We start from the raw sequence: 13,415 nt of genomic DNA, 5'->3' as shown, positions 1-13,415 counted from the left end.
AATTTGACAGGTATATTCCTTTTTTAATTGCGCGTCGACGTATATACATGGTTTTTTGGAAATTTTGCATTTCAAGGATAATATAAAAGGAAAAAGGAGCCTCCTTCATACGCCAATATTTGAGTAAAAACAGACTATAGAATTATTCATCATAAATCAGCTGACAAGTGATTACACAGATGTGTGGAGAAGCCAGTCTATTTCCATAAGGTCTATAGTTTCATCAGGTACTTGTGGATGAGAATACTGCGTGAGGTCTACTGTTCACAGAACTACTAGTAATTATTATTTAATGTAACGGGCAGTATAAAGTTGATATTGAGCTTTGTACAGACTTTAACGTCATGGACAGGCAGGCGTATTTCACTTTTCATCAGCTAATGTTACTGTTATTATATCTGTACCTTATTGTTTCTGTGTAAATACAGGTATTATCAGCTGATGAAAAGTGAAATACGCCTGTCCATGACGCTCAAGTATGTACAAAGCTTTGTGTATATAAATGTTGATATTTACATAATTATTATATGTCGATTAAATAAAAACTAGAAATTGCTAGTTCCAAGTACTTTTCAAGCAAATGCTTGGATTAGATTCGAATGGAAAATCTTATTTGTATAGCTAGAACGAAGAGCTTATAGCTATAACTAGGTGCTAGTCACTAGATTCTAAGTTTTATTCAATCGACCCAATGTTTCAATTTAAGCTTTTAATTGGAAGATAGGAGGATTTTATGGGGAGATAGGAAGTTATAGTTCATTAACTGATTATTTACAGTATAATATGCTTCAAATCCACCAAGTATTTTCTACAGTAGGATAGTATCGGGCAGTAGGTAGAAATAGTTTGCCACGTGATTATTTACATTAGGTAAATCGAATCTGCCTAGTGGAGAATTGTATAGGGCAGTTGAAGGTGATCACGTGAATATGTTTCAAATGTGCCAAGTGTTTTTGGAGGAAGACAGGAGGATTGTATGCTATCTGGTGATGAGCCAGGGATGATCGAGGACGTCCTCAGCGGAGACGCGACAGTCCTGGCTGGCCTGCAGCATGTGTGTGATGAGGTCCTTGGCCGAGTCGGAGACGTCGTCCCAGTAAGGACTGGGGAAGCCGTACTGACCGCTCAGGATGTCGTCGAACAACTCCTCCTGGTCGTTGTTGGCGCTGACGAACGGCGGAAAGCCACACAGCAGGATGTACAGGATCACTCCAGCTGCCCACACGTCAATCTTCAACAATCCAACCACAGTTACACTCTTATAATATTGTTCAAAGTACGAATCTTCTCAGACTTTAGATCAACTAGATAAATTTGTTATAAAATATCGGGGGACCGAGCTTTGCTCTGGAGTGTAAAAACATAGAAAATTTGTAACGAAAGATTAAATTTATAGTTTATATTTATTTATCTATTTTCTCAGTCGTACAATTAGTTTTACAGTTATATGAGGAGGCACAAGAGGCTTATGCCCAAAACTGTCCCTTTTCAAATTTATACTACAGTCCAAATCAAAATCTAGGTTAAGCTACTATCACTCATCAAAATAACAATTATTCACACTTCAAAAAATAAACACATCATCAATTACAAATATATATACTATGAATTCGATTTAGAATGATATACTATGTTTGCTACAATATTTGTTAATATACTATGAACTATTCTACACTAACAGCATCTAGTTACTATTTTGGACTTTCTGAAGTAATCATGTTTTCTAAAAAAAAGAGAAATAAACAAAAATAAGTTTCTTTTGCTGAATTTTTCTCTTCGTGAAATCAGCTGGATGATCCCACACACATGCACTCGTTCACTCACTTCCACGGTATCGACAGACGACAAAATTTCCAGCTTTTTTCCAATGACATATTTTATCCTTTTAATGTCCTTCAGCGAGTTATCCCAGGGTTGAGACCTAGTGCAATCGAATCTTTTTATCATAAACCTACTTTTTCCAAATTTCGTGAGAATCGTTACAGCCGTTTTCGAGATCCGGTCACATACATATATATATATATATATATATATTATATATATATATATATATATATTATATATATATATATATATATATATAAACATAAAAATCTATACAAACAAAAATTGTTCGTTTAATAGTATAGGATAATGAAGGAGAATGACTCCAAAGTTATTCAGCGTTGAATTAAGTGAAATAAAAAACCTTATTGACACTTCAAAATAAATAAATACAAAAAATAATTTGAAAAAATGCATCATAACACCTGCAAGAATCATGTGCGCATGTGGGAGACGCTTACATTACAAAAATAAAATCATTATTTACTGGCAAGCAAATTATTTACTAATTATTGGGTAAATAACTTGGAAAAAAGAATGATAAGGCCCGGTTACACAAACGTCTGTTCAATTTTAACTGTGATTAAATGAAAGTTAAATGCCACGAAAACCAATCAGAGAAGCGAAGACGTCGATAATTAGCACTTGATCATGAATGAAATTCAACTTGCTTCTTTGCAATCGAGCCTTGATATATTTTATAAGTAAAGTAAATTCGTAAGGCTTTTGTTGGTGGGGAGTCCCCTGGCGGGAAGGTTCCACCTCACCTGAATATATAATTTAAGCCGTTAATGGGCCTTACGACTGTCATATTTCAGCCGGGACCGACAATATCAACCTATCCATCCGATAACACGAGAGTGATCTGGTTAAAAAACTTTTGGTAATAATAGGGTTTGAACCCGGGATCTGTATGTTGCTAGGCAAGCATTGTGTCCATTAGAGCACGGATCACTGCTGTTCGATAAGTTAGCTGGTCTATCACTCTTCTACCCGCCATTTTGCAACTACCACTCTTTGCCGCCACAAGCGCCTCTTTAGACATCACCAGCCTACATTTTCCTTGGCCGCCTTCCTTCTCACTTACACTTCCTCATCCTTCTGTATATTGTGTATCCTCTCCTCTCCTCCTCATCGTCACCACATGCCCCAGCCACCTTAGCTGTCCTTCCTTTATCTTAATAGTAATTGGATTACAGTTAACCCAACATCTACTTTATATAAGTTAAACAACCAAATTAAAAATATTTTTCCCCGAACAAAATACTCCTTCAACTCTTCATTTTCATCTAATTTATATTTTGGGAATGTAGATGCACTTACTTTCAAGCCGTAGCCAACTTCGGTCAATATTTCCGGAGCGACATAAGTTGGGGTGCCGCAAACAGTGAAGAGTGGTCCAGTCACACGCTGTGCCAGTCCGAAATCACCAACTTTCAATAATTTCACAGTATTGCCTTCCATTTCAACCTGCAATTTCAAAAATAGATTATCGTTTAGAAATGAGAGAAATTCAATTGCTATTCTGACACTGATCAACTTTTAGAGTCAGAGGCACTTAGTTTTGTGATTATATTTTTTGAAATCAACTTTTTATAATGCGATGAGAAAAATAGTTCATTTTGCCAGTGGAAGAAGTGGCAAATTCAAGTACTTGAAGAAAGCACGTGAAGTAACTGGAATTTGAAAAAATCACAATTTAGTCATATATCATAGAAAAACTGCAAAAGTTTGTACCGTGAGTGATAATAATGCTCATTTCGTGGACTTCAAACTACAGTAAAATAATTCCAAAAATTGAGAACTATAAGTTTGGCCAAAGCCTTGACATTAATTATTATTGAGATAGACATATATAGGCGTATATCATAGGGGTTTTATCTATGTAAGAATATTCATAACACTTTTTCACCCTTGCCTATATGAATAGAAGAACTGTACGTGATAGGTATGACGGCTAGATGACAAGTAAGGTTCCTGGAAGTAGCTCTACAACAACAAAAATTCATTTTTCCTACAGTTACCTTGAAAAGTGACCATTCCTGCACTGATGGCAGAACGCCAAGAATCACTTTTCCGCTCTAGTGCACAAAGTATTACTTTGCGTACTCTTAATACTTTGCGTATTATCTTGCAGCCATCCCAATCAGCTGTTGACATTGTTGGCATGTATTTTGAATGCGAATTTGTTCTATCTATATTTTTCTGATTTCCAAATAAATAAAAATGAGAACTCATTAAATTATACATTTGGAATATTATTAATCATTCATTATTTCAAATAATATTTTTTTCATTCATAGATTGATTGGTTGGAAAATTATTTATAAATTAAGATTTACTGAAAATTATTCAAATTTTCAAATTAATTGGATTAATTAAATTTTGATTTGAATAAATTATCGATTATTAATTTTCAATTGGATTATCAAGTTTAAAATAAATTAAAGTTGTTATTAATAACAAAATTATTCAGACAAACATTTGATGGATTTCAGCAATCATTTTACCCATAATCAACCACTTCTCTCAATGGTAACTGTAGGAAAAATTTTATGTGAAATACGTGCGCAAAGTTCCTCTGCTGCACTCAAGAAACCATTCCGTAAACGTTTCTTTCGGTGCAGCAAACTGTCACTTTGTGCATTAGTTGCACAAATAACTATTTTAGGGATAGAACAACAGATCACTTGTTTTTTTCATAATATCACAAAAAAAAGACTCACCAACAAATTTTCTGGTTTGATGTCTCTGTGCACAATGTTCTGCTCATGCAAGTAGGTCAATGCTGATGCCAGGTTGTGAGTCATCACCTGAGCATCACTTTCTGCGAACTTCACTGCTTTCGAAATGGCATCGAATAGATCTCCTCCCTGAAATATATAATTTATTACTACTTTTAGTTCTCTCCTACGTTGATTGGACAAGACGGAATCATAATTACATTAGAAACTAACTTCATTTGAATATTTATATTTAAAAAAATACTCAATAACGCCATCTCTTACCACTGTGGTCTGACTATAAAATCAAACTATGCTCTGATCAAAAACCACTGTTACATTCATCACAAAAATATAAAATGACATATTCCATGATAGGTATCAAGTTTGATGTAGTGTACTTTTCAACACCACTCTTCGTAACGACACAGTGACCTTGGGGTTTGACACTGCTAGTCTACCTTATTTACTATGTCATTCACTCCACAGTTCAATAATCAACCCTTGTAATAAGTTACATTGAAGTGAAAATTTACCAATAAACTTTGTAAATTGTAGAATGAAAATCAAAATTGAGAGAAACAACTATAACATGAAGTTTTTAAAACACAATATTTAAGTCTCAGTAAGGTTTTTATTTTCCATGAGATTGTTACCTTGACGAGTTCCATGACTAGATACAACTCTTTGGCAGTATCATGCTCTGCGATGAGACGTATGATGTTAGGATGCTCCACACTTCGCAGAATTGAAACTTCGTTCTCAATCATGTGTTCTTTCCCAGCGCACTTGGATTTGTCAATTATTTTTAAAGCATAGTCTATGTTTTTAGTCCTGAAACAAACAATTATATGCATATCAACCATCAAGGACTGAATTTGTTATTCCAAATGAATTTTATTAGAAATGTTCTACACTTTATTACACATACTCATGTTATTTGTATATTTAGTAGTCAACGACATACTGTACCTCCGAAAAAATCAACTTCTAATGTAATAAACTTGATTTCTACTTATGGTCTACGAGCATGAGCATAGTAGAAATTTTTTTTATGAACTAAAGGAGTGAACAATCACATCTTCTTGTACGATTGGCAGATAATATTCTATTGTTGATTGAAATCGATGTACGTTATTAGTGCACAACAGAAAGAATTTACCATTCTTATAAAAAATAATATACAAATCAGTCTACAGGAACAAGTTTCTATGAATAATATGTAGAAATGCTTACTTGTCACAGCACCGTCTCACAACTGCAAAGTTGCCATCCCCTATCACAAATCCCACAGAATACTTGCTAAGCACTTTATTTGGTATACTCAGATTATTTGAGTCTTGTCTTTTTGAAACTTTGAAAGCTTTCGTTTTATTTGGTAGTTTTGGTACACCACGACCTGAAAAAAATATCATCAAGTCATATTCCATTCAAAATCAAATTGTCATTCTCATTTCCTACAAGATCATTGATTAGGATACCCCTATGAAGCAGGATTTTCAAACTCCACAGCACAGAAGTGGTCTGGTATGTGGGAATCTCAGGAGGTGAAAAATAAAGAGCTTGTGTCTGATCCAGGCAACAGAGTCCCTGGCTTTGGGTTGCCCCGACAGCAGTGGGTTCGCCTAAACAGGTTCAGAACTGGCCAGGGAAGATGCTATAACGGCATGCATGTTTGGGGATTTGCAGAGTCCCCCAATTGCGAGTGTGGAGAAACTCAAACCATGGACCACATTGTCTCGTCATGTCCATTGTATCATTTTCCTGGAGGGTTGCCTAGATTGCACCTGGCGGATGAGGAGGCTGTGCTCTGGCTGAGGGAGCTGAACGGCATTTGATGTTAATCCGAAGAAAACTGATTGATAGTTGTTAGTTTCATGTATATTAATTAATATTTTATATTATTACAAATCCAAATTGGTAGGCTCTATTTTTTTACACTTGACTTTTGTTGCCCTAACCACTGCGACACCATACGATTATATATTGATTATTATAATAGTCATATTTATCTTTCAAAATAATTTAATAACAGAACATACGCAAAATGTCTGTACGAGAAAGTTCCTGAATAGTAGTGCGCCAAATATACCTGCTTGCATTTTGTATTATTAGAAATAATTTTTACATGAGTGATGAAAAATTTGATAATTCAATAAATGTTGGGTATAATAAAATATTATTTTTTAAGATTTATTATAAATATTTATTATTAAGAGGACGCCTTAAAGAAGTTTATGCTGGACAGAGTTTCTCAGAAATATAATTTGAAGATATCAACTAAGAAAACAAAATCAATGGCTTTCAAAGGTAAATATCCATCCAGAACCAAGATAGAATTGAATGGGAAGATAATAGAACAGGTGAAAAATTTCAATTATCTTGGCAATGATGTAACCTATGATACAGATAAAGATATTCAAAACAAAGTTCCAACGAATATGTGGCAATATTCATAGAAACCTCAAAAATAAAACAAGGCAGGATACTAGAATCAAATTCTTCAATACCATCGCTGTACCAACGCTGCTTTACGGAAGTGAGAATTGGATCCACACACGTAGAGTAGACAGCAAGATTCAAGCTGCAGAAATGAGGTTTCTAAGAAGTGTGTTTGGCTGCACTAGAGCAGATAGAATCAGAAATGAGGAGATAAGAAGAGCTTTATCTGTTACACCTTTACATGGAAAAATCATTCAAAACAGGATGAATTGGTGCAGTCATTTGAATAGAATGCCTCCTGGACGAATACCTTTGGAGGCTAAATGCTATAAACCTACTGGGAAAAGAGACGTGGGAAGACCGAGGAAAAGATGGGTGCCGGAACAGGTTCTTTAACAAACCTAATCCTTGAAGTGAAGAAGAAGAATAAAATATCAGTGAAGTACTATAACATTTATTGATAATATTTACAATTTAATGATGTTATTTTTTGAGGGGGTATAAATTTAATGATGGGTGGTGCATATGATGAAAAGGGGAAAATGAAAAGAATGTTAGTAAAGCTACTCACCAAGTTCATCCAAACAGTGGGTGCCCGACTTCAACTCTCCTCCAGTTCTTCTGAGGCCTCTTCTTTGGGCTTGGATTGATCTAAGTTCTAAAAAATCAAGATAACATTAATCCTTAATATTATTATATGTGTTATTAATTCATATATTAAAAGCAGCACCATTTTTTGCACTAAAAATAAAAGTTTAATGACAAGAAGAGAAGAATTGAATAATTTGCAATATGATTTTTTTAATGTAACTATTTCTTTCTAGATTGCAAGATTAGATTCTAGACAACAATTCTATAAAGTATGAATCAGATATATTAACTTAGTTTTCAGATTAAATGCAGTTTCATAATGAATCCACAATTCACTGCTAAACTCCAGTATAAATTATATGACAATTTACAGTATTCTTGACCCAAGATAATGTTCAAAGTGCATACAAATTGATCAATATTGTAATAACTTACCTTCAAAGTCAAATTCAAAATCAAACTGATTCGATCGTTCAGAACCATATACAAAGAAGAGATCTTCACTAGTGAAAAAGTCTTGTAAATTGATCACCTAAAAATATAAAAAAGCATTGAAAAAATGAGCTGCAAAGTTATCATCGAGATATAGAAATAACTACAATTGAATAGTGATCTTTCAAAAATTACCTGATACTAAATTTGAAATAAACATTATACTGAACCAGTTGGATAGGTTTAGATTCTTTTCTTATGTGTGTGATACTATGAAGTCAAATCCATCACTTCTACACACCCACATAAATTACGAGTACTCGGATTACACCACTGGGCAAATTATTTACTATCAACTACATTTACACTAGTATAAAAGTGTAGTGGTCTGCTATATTAAAGAATAACAATTTTTTCAACATTAAGGCGTCAGAGACAAGTAATAAGAAGCTTTTAAGAATAAGGTAGCTTATTCATATAGGGTACTATAGCTTATTCAATAAGGTACTATCAACTACATTTACACTAGTATAAAAGTGTAGTGGTCTGCTATATTAAAGAATAACAATTTTTTCAACATTAAGGCGTCAGAGACAAGTAATAAGAAGCTTTTAAGAATAAGGTAGCGTATTCTGTTGGTGTGTTAGCGGAGAAGTTTCACTCCAAATTGTGAAAAAACCATACAAGTTTCAATACAATTGAGCATTTAGGTTTCTTAGGCAAACTTTCCAAGTATTTTGAACAGCAACAAAACGATATCATGTCATAATTTTCAACATGGGAACCTCTATGTCATCAAAAGTGTTGTCAGTTCAAGTTACTGTGACCCTGTTGTTACTGTGATCCTAGTTAAGGGCCCTGTTCAAAGACCATTTCAATGTCTTTACTCCACTTCACTAAGCAAATTTCCAGCTACGGAAGGTTTCAGAGGAAGTTGGTACTCGTCAAAAATGATTTCATATTTATAGAGGTTATTTTACTTTTAGATATTTCAAGCCAATAATAACACATAAAAACTAGCGCTAAATAATAATCTATTTCGAAATGGAACTTAGAATAGTTGATGTCTGCTTCACGATGATTTTAATTTTTGAGTCAGCCAATTATCAGCCTACTTAATTATTACTCATCTCATTTCACTTAGCAGAAAAATATATTTAAATTGACTGTAAGTGAACATTGAAAATACAAACTCTATAATATTAAGAACTACCGCACAATACTCAAGTTTGTTATCAAGTATGCTTAACTCAGGGTGAAACAATGGTGGAGCTGCGAAGGAAGGTAACTGAGAGTATTGAAAACAATGCATGTTTGTGAATGGCTCTGTTTCCTTCCACCTTCTACTCTGCCTTTGTTGTTCCACTGAATTATTCTGACATGTTTAACATTTCAACTCTCAGATAGGCCTACCTTCTCCGCTCAAATATGTTTTGACACTGGGAATACTTTTTTATTTGTTCTAATGAAACTTTCATGAATAACTCTTCCAAAAATCGTCTCTAAATACGTCCCTTGTGTAAGATAATTATAATTACTTACCTGTTTACCCGTGGAGGTGAAGACTTTTCTCACAGCACCTGTATCCAACTTGACAGCCTCAGTAATAGTAGAAAGAGCGTGATCAAACGAAGGAGCATTTCTTTTATTTAGTAGAAGTCTCATCACCTTCCGAGGCCGCGTGCCATTTCTAACAACAATTATTATTTTGGGCCGTACAACAGTGGTTGGTGTGGGAGAGCGCACACTAATGCATGGACTATTGCTGCCACTCAGTCTAGTCAACGACCTAGCAGGTTTCACCTTAGCTGAGTTTATGTTATTTCCATTAACAAAATAGTCTACGCGCTTGAAAGAGTCTCCCATGCCAGAGCACACGTAATGCTTGCCATCTTCTAAATCGTCGATGTGAGCTACCTTTCGGCCGTCCATTGTGAACAGAGTTCGAACTCCACTGGGAAGGTTTACATTGTTAGAAAGAGCTCTAGTGAGATCAGTTAAAAGACTATCAAAAGATCGATACCGTTCTGGGGTTACAGCCATTGTAACGCCTTTACAATATTTGTCGCCGTTGCAAAGAAATTTTATTCTCTTCGCCTTGCGCGTTTTCTGTGGCGAGTTTTGATGCACGCCAAGGTCTGAAGCATTTCTGTGCACCTCAACTGAGTCGGTCGATGAAAAACTTCCTTGCAGTTTGTTGATTGAGCCTCTTTGTAAACGATTGTCACCATCGATTGATAGTGACATATCTGAAACAACATTTGAGTGATAGTCGATTGGAAATTTCAATATTTATTCAATAAGGACCCTCATCCACAGTCAAAATAGTGTGTGCAAAACATCACAGATCAGACCCTACAATTATTAGAATAGAGAAGTCATAAAAACTCACTTATTAAAAGTTATATTTTGATGTCCATAATTTAGTACATTATTAAGTTATGATAGTGGTTGGCACAAACTTGTTTGACCGTGGTTGAAAGCCTTAAGAAATCGTAACAAATACACGACAAAGTGTCGAAGATTTAAAAATTGAATTAAATTCATAGATTTAAGAAAGGATTAAATGCGCCAAGGAAGTTCTACTTAGGTTACATAGCTATTGGTAGAAAAGTGAGATTTATTGTAGCAAGACTATAAATAAGGTAATAAAAAAAATTTCATCATCCTAAAATCTAGTGCATGATAGGACTAATTTTATTTCTTAGGTAAATTTAAAAAGCCACAAAAAGGTTAGCATAGGTCCGGTAAACCTTTTCAAAAAGAATAATTAGAACTATTCAACTTCATAACCTAAATATTATTATAAATAAGCTTTAAATTGACTGTCAAAGCAGGAAGCAGTTATTAATTAGCCTATAACAATGCTGTTCGCGATTAATAATATTATTATGGGGTACCTAACATAATTCTATACAATTGATTCAAATAAGTGACTCTTTTAAGCAACAAGAAATCAATATTATATACTGATTAATAAGAAAAAAAGGGAAAGTTACTTTACTAATATTATAGCAGATATACGGAAAAGCTTTTTCATCAAATTATTCACAGAACAGTAATCATTGGGTACCTACTTTCTCGGAGTGAGATAAGACAGACCACTGACATCACCAAGACATGATGTTATTGTAGAAAAACTAGACTGAATCAAGTATAGCCTACTTACTTTCAATCATGTATCCAATTTTGAAATTTATGTCTCTTTACAATTTAATTTAGATCATCTTAAAAAGTTCATTAGAAATTGCACAATCAAATGCTTTTAATATTATTACTAACCTGAAAATTTATGGCTTCGTATTTGTGTACTGTAGACAAAGTTACAGCCGGCCATCATTCACAAAAGACAAGAATCACATTAATTTTTTTTGTTTGATTCTATTTTTTTTTGTGATATTATTTTGAATTTGTGATTGAATTAAAAGATGAATTGTTTTAGAAAACTCATTAGTGGTTTATGTTTTGAAGCAAATAGAATTTAAGAATTGCTTGAGTTGAAAGTAGACAAACTGATAGTTGATCGAATAGTTTAATAATATACTAGGGCATTTCCTACCAATTTTTTAAAGTGGAAATTCAATTCAATTTTCATTCAATCCATGACCAGTCTTCTCACTGGATCAACGAGCTAAAATAATAATAGTAAACCACTAGCAGGTAACCCGTGCTTCGCAAGGGTCTATTTTAAAACGACCCAATGAAATCCAGAAGAATTGAAAATAGGCCTATAAGAATCCTCGGTTGATTTAGGGGCGATTGCTGAGATCGGGATTATCTCTTGCGCTCGGCTAAAAACCGGTTTTTGAGCCACAGATCAAAAATCGGTTTGCTGAGATCGGGATTAACCACGCTCGAGCGCAAAAGTTAGCCGACCGGCAATTATCGCAGGGAAAAACCGGTGGTCTAAAAATCGGTTTGCTGAGATCCAGTCTAGGCTAAAAATTAATCTCGGTGGATTGCTGAGTTCAAGCGTAGATCAACTCGAGTTTAAAAGATAATCTCGGTGGATTGCTGAGATCGGGATCAGGCTAAAATGAGATAATCTCAGGAGCAAAAATGATGATTTTAGACTCCAACTTAGACCTGCTAGGAGGCAGGTTTAAGTTCGGGATTAAGCTATTAACTCGCTATTCTTTTGATTTTATTGAAAACCAATGTCAAATTGGGGTTCATCTTTGAATTCTGAATAATTTCATTACTCATAAGTCATATTTAAAATGTTTTTCCACTAATGTTTAAAATATTATAACATAAGAAAGTGAAAATGAAAACACCTTCAAACAACAAGGAAATTCTTTACCTCGCACGAAAGAGGGATCCGGGGGGCCTCCCCTGGAAAATTCAAGAAAAATACCCTCAATTTGGTGTGATTTCAAGCAATTTCCACTTGAAAAACTACATCCTAATAATGAAGTTTCTTTATGTTCAGTGGGCTGATCATTATTTAATTTTTCATAGAAAATATCATAGGCCTATGTTATTTCAGTTCATATAACAAATAGAATGGAAATATAATTTCATTAGTCATTCAATTGTTTCAAAAAATAGTTTCAAAGCTATAGTCTACAAACCTATGATTTTCATGATTTTTACTAAAGTGCAAAAAAATATATTTACTGTGGGGGGGGGGATATATCCATGTTCCCAGATATTACTGGAGAATTGTATATTCTCCTTTCCCCGGTGGAAAATACTCTTTAATTATAACATAACTAGGACATTTTGTGGGTACCATACTAAAAAAAGGTGCTGGAGCATTGATAAGGGACTACGTTCCAATCACATGAACTGTTTTACATACATGATCTTTTCATATTCATGCATGAAACTGAATGAACAATTATCAATACATGTTTAATTGAACTTTCAATTTTTAAAGATTGTAAGAACAAAACTGACTTACTCCAAAAAGATCTTTCTGAAGTATTCGCTATACGCAGTTCCATAGAGTAAAGATACTGTTTGAAAGTTACCGTACCTATTTATTTGTCTCTGGCAGTACGCACTAGCCCATTCACTGAGTAGCCCATAATTTTATTATCATTCTGATATTCTCTCAACACTCATATTATATATTTTTTTGTTTAAACAATGTCTGAAAATATATTAAATTGGAAGTCAATTCTTTTGACTCAATTTCTATCAGTGGTCGATTACCTTCTACGAATCTAGGCTACGATAGTATCGATGCTATCTACCCGTATAATTGATTTGAACATAATATGGAACTGCGCCTACATCAGTAATGAAGGAGAACTGTATTAAACACGTTGTAATTGTACGAAAGTGTGAGATGATATCTATGTGGGGTTGATTGTTGCTAATTGGAGGCAGCTGCGTTTGCTTTCATCATCACGGGATGCAGAAATAGTGTGCATTGCATAATTGAACTATTAAGTT

General features: G+C 34.1%; 1 protein-coding gene across 5 annotated transcripts; it reads right to left on the bottom strand.

Annotated features, from left to right (window-relative positions):
- Window positions 1-213: 213 nt before the first annotated feature.
- LOC120352377 (serine/threonine-protein kinase GM11705-like) lies at window positions 214-11,384 on the bottom strand. 5 transcript variants are annotated; one of them, XM_039432611.1, is made up of 9 exons: window positions 11,295-11,384; window positions 9,555-10,261; window positions 8,016-8,112; window positions 7,561-7,647; window positions 5,784-5,946; window positions 5,204-5,381; window positions 4,551-4,697; window positions 3,148-3,294; window positions 214-1,231 (listed from the first exon to the last, which is right to left on the bottom strand). In XM_039432611.1, exons 1-9 carry the CDS (start codon window positions 11,350-11,352, stop codon window positions 980-982), a joined length of 1,836 nt encoding a protein of 611 aa, XP_039288545.1. In that variant the 5' UTR covers window positions 11,353-11,384; the 3' UTR covers window positions 214-979. The 5 variants fall into 5 exon arrangements, with proteins under 5 accessions (XP_039288545.1, XP_039288547.1, XP_039288546.1 ...); XM_039432613.1 differs by having other exon boundaries at window positions 11,182-11,322; XM_039432612.1 differs by lacking the exon at window positions 11,295-11,384 and adding an exon at window positions 11,090-11,288.
- Between the last annotated feature and the right edge of the window lie 2,031 nt (window positions 11,385-13,415).

The sequence above is a fragment of the Nilaparvata lugens genome, chromosome 7, assembly GCF_014356525.2.
Source record: "Nilaparvata lugens isolate BPH chromosome 7, ASM1435652v1, whole genome shotgun sequence".
NCBI lineage: Eukaryota > Metazoa > Arthropoda > Insecta > Hemiptera > Delphacidae > Nilaparvata > Nilaparvata lugens.
This window is presented reverse-complemented; position numbering and strand designations above follow the sequence as displayed.

Bases quoted from the DNA above. Each gene is read 5' to 3' on its own strand.
- LOC120352377 (XM_039432611.1), bottom strand. From the start codon at position 11,352: ATGATGGCCGGCTGTAACTTTGTCTACAGTACACAAATACGAAGCCAT. The intron at 5,382-5,783 runs GTAAGCATTTCT...TGTTTGTTTCAG, and splicing joins GTGAGACGGTGCTGTGACAA to GACTAAAAACATAGACTATG. The intron at 3,295-4,550 runs GTGAGTCTTTTT...TTGAAATTGCAG, and splicing joins TCAAACCAGAAAATTTGTTG to GTTGAAATGGAAGGCAATAC.